Source organism: Papio anubis, chromosome 5 (genome assembly GCF_008728515.1).
Source record: "Papio anubis isolate 15944 chromosome 5, Panubis1.0, whole genome shotgun sequence".
In the NCBI taxonomy this organism is placed as follows: domain Eukaryota; kingdom Metazoa; phylum Chordata; class Mammalia; order Primates; family Cercopithecidae; genus Papio; species Papio anubis.
In genome coordinates, this window is record NC_044980.1 from 4,320,428 (window position 1) to 4,335,474 (window position 15,047).

General features: G+C 40.9%; 1 protein-coding gene across 1 annotated transcript in view; it reads left to right on the plus strand.

Annotated features, from left to right (window-relative positions):
* Positions 1-15,047, plus strand: part of ADAMTS16 (ADAM metallopeptidase with thrombospondin type 1 motif 16) — a 179,936-nt gene that overhangs the window by 79,044 nt on the left and 85,845 nt on the right. The window contains exons 11-12 of the mRNA XM_031666079.1: positions 5,428-5,523; positions 14,502-14,650. Of these exons, the coding sequence (XP_031521939.1) occupies positions 5,428-5,523; positions 14,502-14,650 (245 nt within the window). The remainder of the gene's footprint in view (positions 1-5,427; positions 5,524-14,501; positions 14,651-15,047) is intronic.

Here is a 15,047-nt window from a genome sequence, read left to right on the forward strand (position 1 = left end):
GCGTTGTGGTTTTTATTTGCATTTCCCTGATCATTAGTGATGTTGAGTAGTTTTTCACGTTTCGGCCATTTGTATATCTTCTTTTGAGAACTATCTATTTATGTCCTTAGCCCATTTTTTAATGGGATTGTGTATTTTTTTCTTACTGATTTGTTTGAGTTCATTGTAGATTCTGGATATTAGTCCTTTGTCAGATGTATAGATTGTGAAGATTTTCTCTCACTCTGTGGGTTGTCTGTTTACTCTGCTGACTATTCCTTTTGCCACGCGAAAGCTCTTTAGTTTAATTAGGTCCCAGCTATTTATCTTTGTTTTTATTGCATTTGCTTTTGGCTTCTTGATCATGAAATTCTTTCCTAGCCAATGTCTGAAGGGTTTGTCCAATGTTATCTTCTAGAATTTTTATAGTTTCAAGTCTTAGGTTTAAGTGCGTAATCCATCTCCAGTTGAAGAGTGTGGTACAGACAATTTGAGGAAGTGAATCTGGTGGTGTGCCATTCACAATATTGAAGCACCACAATACGGTTTCAGCCCAGCCATCGGAAAATGTTGGTTTTACCTGGGGTGTTATGTTGTGATGATAAACCTTAACCAAGTTTATATTACTGAAATTGGTCTTTGTGAACATAACTCTTAAATTATGGACTAGAATGAAAAGAGAGAGGCTTCGTTAAAGGTAGTGTACCTTAGCTGCAAAGATAAAGCAAGAGTGAATACTCGGCATAGGTTTGGCTCTTTTCTATCCAAGTTAGGTATTTGTTATTAAAAACATGTTGTCTTCATCGTGTACCTATCATGCTTTATCAGTGTTGCTTCGGTGGCCTGACCCTGCAATCTGAAACATAAGTCACCAGAATTGCTTTGAAATTTGATCACCTCAGCATCTTAGGTACTGTTGTTAAACTGGGAGTTCCCCCAACACCCAGCAAGTCTTACATTCCAACTGCCTGGACTCTAGAACCATGTTTAATAGGATCTTTGTTCCAAGAAGACTCTGAAGTTTCATTAAGGATATAATGACCTACAACAATAGTGCTTTAATAAAATCATGGTATGTTATGTACCATGAAGTTAGCAGTTAAGTCAAACTGATAAAGTTGGAGGGAACAATTGGTTTTTGGCTGTTCATTTGTAGTTTACTTTTTTATAAAACTTTTTCTATTTAATGTTTATGGATATATAATTGTTGCACATATTTATGGGGTACTTGTAATACATTGATACTAAAACAGAAGAGTTCCCTTTTCCTTCTTGCAGGACATGCAACAGGGTTGTGGCTCACTCCTCTGCACCCCTCTGCTCAAACCCCTAGGGGGAGCATGCAGACAGGCAGGTACAGAGACTATGAGGAGCACTCTTGGGCTTCGGCCCCACGGCTGCCTCTAGGAGTGGTGTCTGCAACTCCCAGAACTCCCAAAGCCCAAGTGGGCGTGTGTTACGTGCTCTCCTTCAGCTTCGCCATCTGTGGACGACTTGTGTTAACCAGCTCGATAAACCCTCTGCCTTATTCCAAGGGCAGCGGACCAGTGTGACAGCTTTCTGTATCCCAAGCTCTCTCCCAGTGTACTGGAAAAATTGGGTCACCCCCATGGCCTCGAAGATGAGTGCGAGGTTTTATTGAGTGATGGAGGTGGCTCTCAGCAAGATAGATGGGGAACCGGAAGAGCAGGATGGAGTGGGAAGATGGTCTTCCCCAGGAGTCAGGCTGCCCAGTGGCCAGACCCTTCTCTGGCTGCCCCCAGCTGAATTCCCCTTAGCATCCAGACATCCCTCCTCTCTTCCTTTGCTGCGTCATTCATCTTTCCGCCGTCACTGGTCTGCCAGTCTGCTGGTGTCTGCTGGTCTGTTCCTCTGCTTTTCTTGACCACCTTCAGCCACTGTGTGTGCCCATTAAGATCTCAGGTTTCTGTGGGCACAGGATCAGGGGCCTGGCAGGCCAGAGTAGTCTTGGAAAATGTCACATTTGGGCATGAAAACAGGAGTGTCTGTTCTCACTTAGGTCTGTGGGCACAGGTCTGAGGGTGGAGTCCTCTCCAGGGACCCTGCCTTTTCTACTCAGCACCTCCCCGCGCCCTCCCATATCAGTACAGGCATATAATGTGTAATGTTCAAAGCGGAGAAACTGGAATATCCTTACCTTAAATGTTCATCATTTCTTTGTGTAAGGAACATCACACTCTTCTAGTTATTTTGAAATATACAATAAATTGTTAACTATCGTCACCCTATGGTCCTACTAAACATTAGGTGTTATTTCTTTTATCTAACTGTATTTTTGAACCCACTGACCAACTCCTCTTTATTCCTCCCATCCCCCTCCACTACACTTCTCAGCTTCTGGTAACCATCATTCCACCATTATGAAATCCATTTTTTCACTTCCATATGTGAGTGAGAATGTACACTATTTTTATTTTGTCATCACAACTCTTTAAGACACTATAGTTTTTATTTGTTTGTCTGGGACAGAGTGTCATGTTTATTAAATGGCAGGGAAGTACATCTATAGGATATCAAGGTCCCAAATGATGTTTTAAATGTCGAAAGACAATACCATAGGTTATGTGATTTTCAAGTTTCTTCTAATTTTGTGATTTATTCCAGCCTTGAGGACTGGAGTTGGGGATTGAGCAGGCTCCAAAATGAGGCTGAAAAACAGAGATGGCATGAGCCGAGTCACAGACTGAATTAGAGAGCCACATGATTTGGCAGTGAGCTGTCACCAGCATCCTATATTTGACGGCTTTATACTTTAAAAAGTTGAAAGCCCATCCCTTTAACAGTATCTTCGTCAGTATTTATTCTGCAAAATGCTCCCCCAAAGAATATTCTGAAATTACTCTGAATGGTAGTCTGAATCATGGTCATCTTAAGTCATCTTTGGCCTTTTGTGATCACAGTTTCCTGATTCTTGCTAATGTTATTGTACGTAAAGCTTTCCTGGTCCTCTGTCACTGGTTTTCACAGGAGCAAATGAGTACATATTCAATGTGCCCAGAAAGCATTTATTGAAAGACGAGTAGCAAGCACTGGACCAGATAATGATAAGGAACCTAGTTAAAAAATTTAACATTTTAAAACACAATTTACCTTGTATTATCTTGAATAGTCTTAGAAACAGCCCTGTGAATGAGGACCCTAGCTCCCTAAGGTCACAGTAGTCACATGGCAGAGCCCTGAACGCAGATGGAGACCTGTGCCATTGTCTCCTCGAGCCCTTAAAGTGAGAAAGGAAATGTGAAGTGCCTTCGTGCCTTTACTTTGGGTGCCAGGCCCTGAGCCGAACACATTACCTATAACCACTGCATTTGGCCCCCAGGACAAGTCGATGATTCGATGTTGTTATCCTCATGTGCACACTGAGGACTCAGGGGTCCTGCCTGCCCAGATCTGCCTGCAAAATCTACACTGGATCTGCTTGTCTGCCTAGGAATCCCAAACTCTACTAGACCATTGTGGCCATCTCCCAGATCACACAACCACACAAGCAGCTTCTGCTTTCACATTCATTCATTCATTCATTCAGTATGAAGGAATCTGCTTTCACACTCATTCGTTCATTCCTTAGGTATGCGTGCTCAGCCTCCTGAAGCAGGAGGTCTCTATGCCCCGTTGGTCCAGGAGGTCTCTGTGAGCCACCCAGGGGCTGCCCCACCTCTCTCCCTAGCTCCGGTTCTGACCTATCATATTGCCACCCAGACATCGAGCCGGTGTGCACAGGCTGTGGTTTTAAGGAAGTTTATTTTTATCCTGGCATTCTATCAAGTTGTCATTCCTGCAAGCAAATAGAACTGTCCAGTTGTCTATTTGGAGAATTACATTCAGGGCCCTTGAATTCATGGATTCCTTGGTTTCTGCATACACTTTTTATCTCTAAACACCATTCTGGCCAAGAACAGAGGCCCCTGACACCATATACTAATGAACATAATTAAAGCCTGTCTGAAGGAGAGCAAACCAGGGTGCTCAGCAGCAGTCTTCATGGGAGCAGCCATAGGAGCATCACTGTCTGTTCCCTGCTGACAAAGACCTCAGCCAGGCAAAGCCCTGGCCGTCAACACAACACACCACAAGGGCGAGGATCCCAGGGGACGCTAAAGATCATGACATTTAATTGCACAGTGATTGTAACCATATGAGATTTTAAACCATAGCACAATATGAAAGCAATTGATATCTGAATTAAAACACTGAACGTTTACTTGTTAATATTTCAAGCTCCGAAATCTGGTTTATTAGTGAAGGAGATACAGCCAGGGAAAATATGAAGCTGTGTCTTTAATAAGTACCTTAACTTCTAAGTATATAATGAAATACATGCAGGAGATTTAAGAACTAGTGTTAAAACCCTTCATGAGATGACTCACACAATGCAGAAAACCTTCTTTTCACATGGTTGAAATATGGAGTGAGATCACCATGCAGCAAAGTGCCATCTTCCCAGCTGCACTACGTTGATGTGCTTCACTGCCTGCATTTTCCTCATAACATGAATCACCCAGTAGATGCAGCCATGTAATTTATTGGGGAATAATGCAGCACTTGTTTAAATATTCTGAACAGTTGTGCAGACAATTTAAGAAATGTTTTCAACATGTCTAGTTGAGTCTACCACCAGCATTCCAGAAGATTCCATCATTTCACAAGTCCTACTGTTTGCCCTTCATTGAGACATTCCTCTGAACTCAGTAAAAACAATTCCTTGCACTTGGAGAGTCTTTTATAGTTTATAAATCTTTATCACTGGGGCATCTCTTTCTGTATGCGCTAATTGGTGATTTACGGCAAATTCCTTCTTTACCCTATGAAAACCAAGAAGCAAAGAGGGTCATATTCACAATGGAACCTCTTGCCTGGCAAGATGCCTCACATATTTTAAGCTTTAGTCACAGATTTGGGGATGGTGGATGCATAGTGAAATGGTTGGATGGATGGATGGATGGATGGATTAATGGATGGATGGATGGATGGATGGATGGATAAATAGATGGACAGATGGATGGATGGACAATCTAACAAGCATCCTAAACATTCTTAATTTAAAAATAAGAATTCGGACTTGGAGAGATTCATGGAAGGTGGGGTTGAGAAGGATACATTATGAAATATTAAGTTTAGGTTTTTTAACTTTTCATAGTTTTCTGCAGTGTCTGAATTAAGCATATTTTACAATTAAAATATAATTTTGTTAAATAGATAATATATAAATAAAACAAATAAAGTATAAGAGATGGAATTAATTTGAACCAAGTCTAGAACATGAGTCTCCTTACTCCTCACTCTATTATATGCTATCATATTGCTAAGTAGGCATTTGCTTGTAAATTATATCTGTTGTTTTCACCTTAAATCTCTCAGTGATATTTTTATTGTAGATGAATGGACAATATGATGTAATCCTAATGACCTTTTAAAAAATTTCTTTAGGACATCTGTAAAGCCCTGTGGTGCCATCGTATTGGAAGGAAATGTGAGACTAAATTTATGCCAGCAGCAGAAGGCACTATTTGTGGGCATGACATGGTAAGAAGCTAACTATAGGTACAGCATCGTATTCAGATGCTAGTCTTCCAACCCATGCATCTTTACTCGTCTTGCATAGGTATTTTTAAAACATGTATTTCTCATATACATATGCATACCCATGCTCCTATCAAACACTGTGTTTATTTTATATTGATAATGTGAAGAGGAATCCTTTTCTCACTTTTGTGAAAATAAAATTGATGAGCTACCTGGAATTCATAGACACAGAAATCAGACAATAGGTGATGACAGATTCAGTCTATTGAAGGGAAACATTAAGCCATTGACGACCATTTATCATGGAAAGGAACAGCATTAAACAGTGCTGTGAAAGTCACAGAACATCAGTTTGAAGACCCTGGAGCACATCATTTTCACCTATTGTTGCCCCTGTGAGAAGAGAGGGCGCAATAGTAGAGAAAAGAAGAAGTATACAAGATGTTGCAGCAATGTGGACGCAGTTGGAGGCCGTTCATTACCCTAGGCAAACTAATGCGGGAACAGTAAACCAAATACTGCATGTTGCTACTTATAAGCAGGAGCTAAACACTGAGTACACGTGGATACAAAGATGGGAACCATATGCCCCGGGGACTACTTGAGGGGGGATGGTGGGAGGGGGCAAGAGTTGAAAAAGTATCCCATATTATACTCGCTGCACGGGTGATGAAGTTATTCGAGCGCCAAACTTTAGTGACATGTAACCTCCCCATGTAACAAATCTGCACATGTACCCCTGAACCTAAAATAAAAGTCGGAAAAAAAAAGAAAGTATACAGGATAACAAGTTTATTACTAAATGGTAAAGAATGATAATTTCATTATTAAAACTTTAAAAGATTATCATAATACTCCATAATAATATTTTAATTCTTTTGATTTAACTTGTAATTGCATTTTTTAAATGTAAAAGACTATTGATGAAGAAAGAAAGATCCTGGACCCAAATTATCACTATAAGTATTTTTGCTTTTTATGTATCTGAGTTTTTTAGTGGCATTAGTGAATATGAAATGATATTTAGGCATTGATCTAGTACAGTATTTGAACATGCCTAAATACCATTGTTCTATTATGTTTAAATACCAAAGAAAATACATCACATCTTATACATATTCAAATGTGACTACAGACAGAAAGGTTTTAAAATGTTGACAACAACGCTAACACATGTTTTCAGGTTAAATTATTGCAGTGCCAACTGAAGAAATGAACAGAAATAAGATAAACTTATTGAGAATAGCCCCCAGCCACCATTCATTCTGGGCACATTGCTAATATGCTTTTTTTTCAGTTCCTCAAAGGGCATGAGATTGATCATTGAATTCTTCTAATTCATTGAATTCTGCTAGTGATCCAGTGATACAGTTGATTTAATCCATAATACGTAATGTAATAGCAATGCTTTCGGTTTCTTGAAAGAAAATGAGTATAATGAGATATGGCGTGGAAGTTCTAATTGTCAAAGGACATCAGGTAATTTACTTGAATGTTATGCTGCAGATAATCATGACTTTTCTTCTGTCATTGATTCAAATGGATTCCTCAGGTGGTCATTTGCAAAATTATGCCTATTTCTTAAAAGACCAACAGCCTTTTTGACGTTGCCCTTGAGCTATTGCCTGCATGAAACAGGAGGTGGTTCTCCAGGCATCCGGCTTTGTTTGTGGTCAGGTGCTACTTTTTCCCAGGTAATGTAGTTGTGATGCTCTTTCAAAATAACCTGTATGTTCTGGTTACATTTTATTTATCTCAAAAGCACCATTAAATTAATTTCCATTGATATTTGACATTATTTTCCCTTGTATTTCAAATATAGCTTTTTCCTTTTTACCGAAAAAAAAAAAAAAAAAAAGGCTCTATTGACATAGAGTAGGTTCCTACAAATTACACAGCTGAACCATGGTCCAAAGCAATAAAGTGTTCTGTCCAGGGTACTTGGTTGTTCAGTGGCCAATGTGGGACTCTGTAAGTCAAAGCAAATAACTGAGGCAAATCTCAATGAATGTAGAGGTTTACTTTTCCAAAGTTGAGGATGTGCTCTAGGAGGGGGTGGGACAAAAATCACAGGGGCACCTGTGACCCCTGCTCTTTCCAAAGAGGACTTTGATGACTTCAATATTTAAAGAGGAAAGAGGCCAGGCCTGGTGGCTCACACCTGTAATCCCAACACTTTGGGAAGCTGAGGCGGGCGGATCATGAGGTAAAGAGATCGAGACCATCCTGGCCAACATGGTGAGACCCTGTCTCTACTAAAAGTACAAAAAATAGCTGGGCCCGGTGGCAGGCGCCTGTAGTCCCAGTTACTCGGGAGGCTGAGGCAGGAGCATCGCTTGAACCCAGAGATGGAGGTTGCAGTGAGCCAAGATCATGCCACTGCAATCCAGCTTGGGCAACAGAAGGAGAGTTGGTCTCAAAAAAAACAAAAACAAAAGCAAAAGCAAAAACAAGAAAAAACAAAAACAAAAACAAAGGAAAGAGAAGCAAGGAAAGCAGGAAAGAAGAAAAGAGGGGAGAGCAGGCAAATGAGGCCAGCAGGTACATTCTTCTGAAGCTTCAGTCAACACTCACTGAATCCACATTTTACATGTGAGTGGAGATTGAGGATTTGTGAGGATAAAGAAAACAGAGTCGAGGAAGCAGGCAAATATGCATTTGTCTGGGGTGGGTGGAGAGGTAAGTTTTAGTCTTGTCTTTGTCCTGTATCTGTGAAGATAATTAATTCACATGGTCATGGTGAAATTAATTCATTAATTCACATGGTCATGGTAAAATTCAACAGAGCTCTGTTTTGGGGTAAAGATTTGGAGGCCCACAAAGAATTTCCTTGTGAGTAATTTGTGAGGGAGGCCGCCCGTGGAGACACGTGGCCTTCCATCTTCACAGCTCTCTAGAAACAAAATGGGAGGTGGTTTTTGCACGACCCAGTTCTCAAGCTTAACTTTTCCTTTTGGTATAGTGAGTGTGAAGTTCCGAGATTTTATTTTCCTTTCATACATTGTATTTTCTCAGGCTGCTAACAAAGACATACTTGAGGCTGGATAATTTATAAAGGAAAGAGGTTTATGGACTCACAGTTCTACATGACTGGGGAGGCCTCACAATCATGGTAGAAGGCAAAGGAGAAGCAAAGTTATATCTTATATGGCGGCAGGCGGGAGGGAGCTTGTGTAGGGGAACTCTCACGTATAAAACTATCAGATCTCATGAGACTTATTCACTATCATGAGAACACCATGGGAAGGACCCACCCCCATGATTCAATTACCTCCTACCGGGTCCCTCCCATGATGCATGGGAATTGTAGCTACAAGTCAAGATGAGATTTGGGTAGGGACACAGCCAAACCATGTAAGACATCCAAGTCTCACGTAAACAGTCCCTTTTGATATTAGTCATGTGTCTGTGTGTCATTGTCATTGGTTTGCATGTGCCCCTGTGGTTTATCAGTTTAGATGTGTGTGTGGCCAGCGGTCAGTATCCCAATGTTGTTCTTCTTGATGGGACCCCGTCTCCTCTCTCTGCTACTAAGGATGCTGCTGAGGCTCCACAGTGGTTGTATGAGGTGGTAACATAGACTGATATTTATTTCATTTTTAATGCCAAATGCTAAATTTAGTGCATTGTGTATATTTCATCCTCAAAGCAGCCCTACAGGTAGCCTAGTGCAGTCCCCACTGGACATTGCAGAGCTCTTTTGGGAAAGGCCCTGGGTTCCTCTGTGATCACCCCAGGAGAAATCCAGGGCAAGGGGCAGGGGCCACAGTTGAGATGCATGCCTGAAGGATTCTAGCTCTTCGGTCACTGAGGACCCCTCTTGTGAAATCAAACCAGCTCTCACTGTGTGATTCCATCAGGTCCAGTGCTAGGCACTTGGCCTAGTCCTTACATTGAACCCTCCCTCTGAACTCATTCTGGTAGTTTCTATCATCCCTAATTTCAGAAGAGGACACGGGGCTCAGAGCACATGGGTGCCTTCCCCAGGTCACACAGCTCGCAGAGCTGATCTGTGATGCGCATTTGATGACTCAGTGCTGTTTTTTCTGCTTCAATACACTGCTCCCCTGCGTCTGCTGCGATACGCTGCTCCCCTGCGTCTGCTGCGATACGCTGCTCCCCTGCGTCTGCTGCGATACGCTGCTCCCCTGCGTCTGCTGCGTTACGCTGCTCCCCTGCGTCTGCTGCGATACGCTGCTCCCCTGCGTCTGCTGCGTTTAGGTGTGATGTGCTTATTTTGTGAGCAGCAGTCGCCACAGGCATAGGCACTTTGTTGTGGCATCTTCCTCTCTAAGATAAAGCCTTTTTCATAAGTCACAGTATCTGTCAAGAAGACACAAAACTGTGATAAAGTCAGTCCTAAGAAACCTAATTGGTATTTCAGTGGAAATCTATATGTATATTTAACATAGCATTCTTAATCTTGACCTGATGGCTTCACCCATCTATTATCTGCCTAAAATTAGGTCTAATATTGTGTGTGTGTGTGTGTGTGTGTGTCTGTCTACATGCACCTATATTTCCCACAACCCCCTTAGCAGAAGATATAGTGCTTTCTCATCAGATTCTCAAAGTTTTTTTGTTTTAATACTTTTTAAAATTAGGAAAATCATTTAAGTATACTCTAACAGAAATAGCAAAAGATGTAAAAACCGAAGTTACTTTTGCATCGACTTAATACATGCATATTTTGCTATTTCCTTTCTCATTACTTTTGATTGCAAAAACTGCAATTACTTTTGCATCAGCCTAATACAAGGAATTGCAACAGTCATTATCACAGCAAAAAACTGAAATACTGCAAATGACCATCGATAGAGGACTAGTTGGATAAACACCCTGTGGAATATTATGTATCTGTAAAAATGTGATGAGGGTCGTGTCTATGTACTTCTGTGGAATGATGTACAGAACAAATTAAGTGGAAAAGTAGGATGGAAAAACATCTGAGTAATATGCTGTCATTTATCAAAGAAAAGTAAATACTAATCAATAGCTATTTGCTTACATTAAAAAGAATAAACCCTAAATGCTGAAAAGCTTGTAATTATTTTAGATAACTTAAAATGCTATTAAATAATCCCTAAACATCAAAGGCAGAATGAAACATTTTGACTTAATGTATTAAGTTGTTGGCTTAACCAGAATCCTAACAGAGGAATTATTTCAAGAGACTTTAAACTCCAGTAATTAGTCTGTGCATTCCAAATGGGATAGATTCAGTGGAGAAAAAAAATGCTACAAATAATTTTAAACTGTTTTCAGTAATCACGTTATTGTTGATGGATTTATTTTGCTAGGATAAAGGAAGTACTAAATGTGCTTATGTTGTTAAGAATCAAGATTTTTAATATATAAAAGAGATACATATATAAAATCAAAGAAGTTAAGTAACATTTATAGTCATAAATTTAAAATTAATACATTTCTAAGAACTAATGAAGTATTTTTTCTTTAAAATTAAAATTTTTAAAGATTAAATTAAAATGTAAAGAAAAAATTAAAATTAAAATTTTTAAAGAGGCTACAACCTCTTAATCTAGTTTTCTCAATAAAAGGAGCCAGAACTTCTTATGTAAATGGATGATTCCAGGCCTATAACAAGTGTAAAAAGTGCAGTAGAAGTTCCTCTTCAAAGAGACTTCTCTCCCCATCTAATTAGGAATAAATAGTAACTTCCCTTAGAAGCACAATTTATTCAAAGACCCGCGCTAACATTCTTAGATATCTGCTAGCCGTAATAAAGAAATCAATGTACTCTGTGTTCTTAGCTCCCACATTTTGGCCTAAGTATTTGCCCTGGCATGCTTATACTGGTTCAAGCAAGCATTAGGCCATAGCCTATTCCTCTTCCTTATTTGAAGGTGCTTTTACCTTTCTCAGCATTCCACAGTTACTTCCTCCTTCCTTTGTTCTCCTCTGCCTTTGCCTCTTTTAAGAAGTTCTAAGTTGCTAACCAATTGGGACAAATAGAGAATGTGAGATCCCATTTCAGCCAATGGAAACTGGACACTGCAGTAGGGTGGATGTGTCAGGTTATAAATGACCCTGTATCCTTTGTTCGGTGTACTCTGGTGGCAAAACTGCTGGCAAGTGTACCCTTTCTGCAGAAAGTAAACTAGCCTTGCTGAGAGATCCTTTGTCTCAGTGAGTGTTGACTTTTTTTAACACCAAGCACCCGTTCCCCACACAAGGAATGTACAAGATAAGCCTGGGATACCTCGCTGAGTCAGAAAGCTAGAAGCCTTCCAAAGATGTCTGGCTCCTGTCAAGAGGAAGCTCAAGCAACATTTCCAAAAGAAACATGACATTAGCATATTTTTCTTTATCATTTAGAGAGAAGCATCATGGTTTTCCTGTACAATCTCAAACTCAGGGTACCGAGGTATTTGATGAAGGTTGATTTTTCTTAAAAGAAGTAATCCAGACAATCATGAAAAAGAAAAGATTTAGAATATCATTAGTCTTGCAACACTCAAAGATGTAAAGGATCTAGGAAATGATTGTTAATGGCTGCTAAAAGTATTAGTTGGGAAGCTGAGGACCTTCACCAGTCAGCCTATATTCCCTGAATACTGAAGCATCCTAACACCAACGCTGGAGGCCTTACCAGGCATTCTGTGTGCATATACATAAAGCCATCAATGGTTCAGTCTTGCCAAAAATCCAACTCTGAACCTTACCAACGCCTTGGATCCAATTGCCTCATTGCAGCAGATCTAGGGAACCCGAGACGCAGCCAGCAAGATCAAGAGTATGGGAAACTCCCAACAAACAGATCCATTCCTTTATCATATGAATTCAGGAAAAAGAAAACATCAAGGGAGAGTTCGAATGTGGAGAGAGACATGAGAAGCATGTCGGCTGAATGCAATAAATGAACTGTGTTTTGATTGTGATTCTATGTTAACTGAAAGAAAAATAAAAAAACACCAAATTGGAATTTTGAACACTTACTAGACATTTGATGATATTAAGGACTGATTGTAGGTTTCTAGGTCTGACAATGGTGTTGTGGTTATGTTTTTTAACGTTCTTAATTTGGGGAACCCTTCGTGAAAGAGCTTTGAAGACATGGTTTCAAGTCTGGGAGTCAGTGTTGGGAGAGAGAAAGTGGACGGGCATTTAGGTGAAATGAGACTGGACATGAGTTAATAAATGTTGAGGCAGGACTGCAGGTTTCAAGGACTCCTGTGCTATTTCCTCTACTTGTGTGTATCTTTAAATCTTTCATTAAAAAATAAGCTTTTTACAAAAACAGAAGAGTGAAAGCTATTACCATGCCAGTACCCCTTTCTGAGTCTGTGAACTTTGCCAAGTAACAACAGCAAAGTAAATCAACAATGATGTTATGATGTACATTGAGTTTGCTCACAGATTCCTGGTAAAAAACAGTGGTTCTTTGATAAACATCCTGCTTTCAAGACAGCACTCCTGTCTTCCACTAACCTGACCTCATTCTGGGGCTTCAAATCCTATTCATCTTCAAACCAAGACAGATTTTCCCAGAAATATTTTCAGAGTTATTCAACCTATTGAAATTCTGTTTTCATGTTTCATGTCTCCTGCATTAGAAAGCTATGATCAGATGGTTTTAAGAAAGGGAAAAAAATAAACAACAATGACAAGTAGTACACACCTGGCAGCTCCTTCCTCTCTGCACAACCAGTGCAACCTCCCTCCTGTCCCCATGCCTGTTGGAGGCTGTCTAAGAGTAGGAGCCTATTCCCGGCAATGGGCTTCTCCTTGAGCCTAAGACAGTGGACTTTGGTCTACACCTGGGGGGAGGGCAGGTAGGGATGGAAAAGATGATGTTGTTGTGCTTAAAGAAAAGAATTGAAGAATTGAATGGATGAGGCTTTACTCCTCAGAATTTCTTGTTTTTAAATTGAATTGTTCTTACTTAAATAGCATTAAATGGAGCCATTTGAACTGCCATAGTATGTGGCAACACTGGTCAAATATCAGTGTCTTGATATGTGTTACCCTAATATATCATTTAATAATAGAAGTATTACTTTCCTCCTATGGAAGTAGCCTTTTTCTCTCTCTTTCTCTCTCTCTCTCTCTCTCAGTACAAATCTAGTGGCTCTAAACTTGGAGGTAAAAAGGGACTTGACTTCAGGTCTCCCCAGCCCACAGGCCAAGTTCTTCTCACTCCACCGGGGCCAGGACAAGGGACAAACATCTTCCTTCTTCCTCCCAACAGACAGTCTGGACCTTTAAGATCTTAGAAGTCCACACCAAACCACCCAGGGAACCACCACTGTTGGACACCATGTAAAATAGTGCATAGCGCTGATATGTGGTGCAGTGAATTTGCTACGTGGAATTTAGCATGAATTAAAACGAATGAGCACTTCTCTGGAGAAAGGGGAACAGATAGCATCTCCAGCCTTCGTGGGGAGAGATGAAATTCCACAAGGATTGCTTCATCGCCCTGGAAGCTGCGTGACCTCTAACGTGGCATCGGTTAATCGTCCCAAGGCTCTGAGCCCAGGTGCTTTGGGGTGAAAGCACAGAGCACTGGCCTGAAATGACAAGGTGTTGAGCCATGCGGAGCCCCCAGCTGTGCTTTCCTACCTGAGACTCTCTCTGTTCTGAACATGAGATGTGAAAAGCACCTTGTTTTCAGGACAGGTCAGAGTTCGCTGACTTGGGAGTTAAACAGTGAGACTGAGTATTCAGATAACACTCCTTCATTAAATGTGTTAAGTTTCCAGGAAAGCAGACATTTGAAAATGATTTTTCTATTCATCTTCCCTGTATATAAATTTATAGGAGGATGCTAGGTTTGGAAAGGAAAAAAACAACATTGAATGTACTGTATTTATATTAGGTGCTACTTGAGGGTAGGGAGGCTAACATCTGCATAGTTTGCAAAATTTCCCAGTACTCAGCCTTATAGCAGTGGTGAGATGAACCCCATCTACCTATCTGTCTGAGTCAAGTCAACTTATTTCTGTTGAAAATTTTAGTGGTGCCGGGGAGGACAGTGTGTGAAATATGGTGATGAAGGCCCCAAGCCCACCCATGGCCACTGGTCAGACTGGTCTTCTTGGTCCCCATGCTCCAGGACCTGCGGAGGGGGAGTGTCTCATCGGAGTCGCCTCTGCACCAACCCCAAGTAAGTATGCCTTGACCTCCTTCCGCACAAACGACAATTTCCATGCCATCAACCCTCCAAGCAGTATGCCTGTGTCTCAGCTCGCTCTCTCTCTTTTTTTTTTTTTTTTTTTGAGATAGAGTCTTGCTCTGTCGTCCTAGCTAGAGTACAGTGGTGTGATCTTGGCTCACAGCAACCTCTGCCTCCTGGGTTCAAGCTATTCTCCTGCCTCAGCCTCCCGAGTAGCTGGGACTACAGGTGCCACCACCCGCCCTGCTAATTTTTGTATTTTTAATAGAGACATGGTTTTACCATGTTGGTCAGTCTGGTCTCGAACTCCTGACCTCAGGTAATCCACCCGCCTTGACTTCCCAAAGTGCTGGGATCATGGGCATGAGCCATCACGCCTGATCTCAGC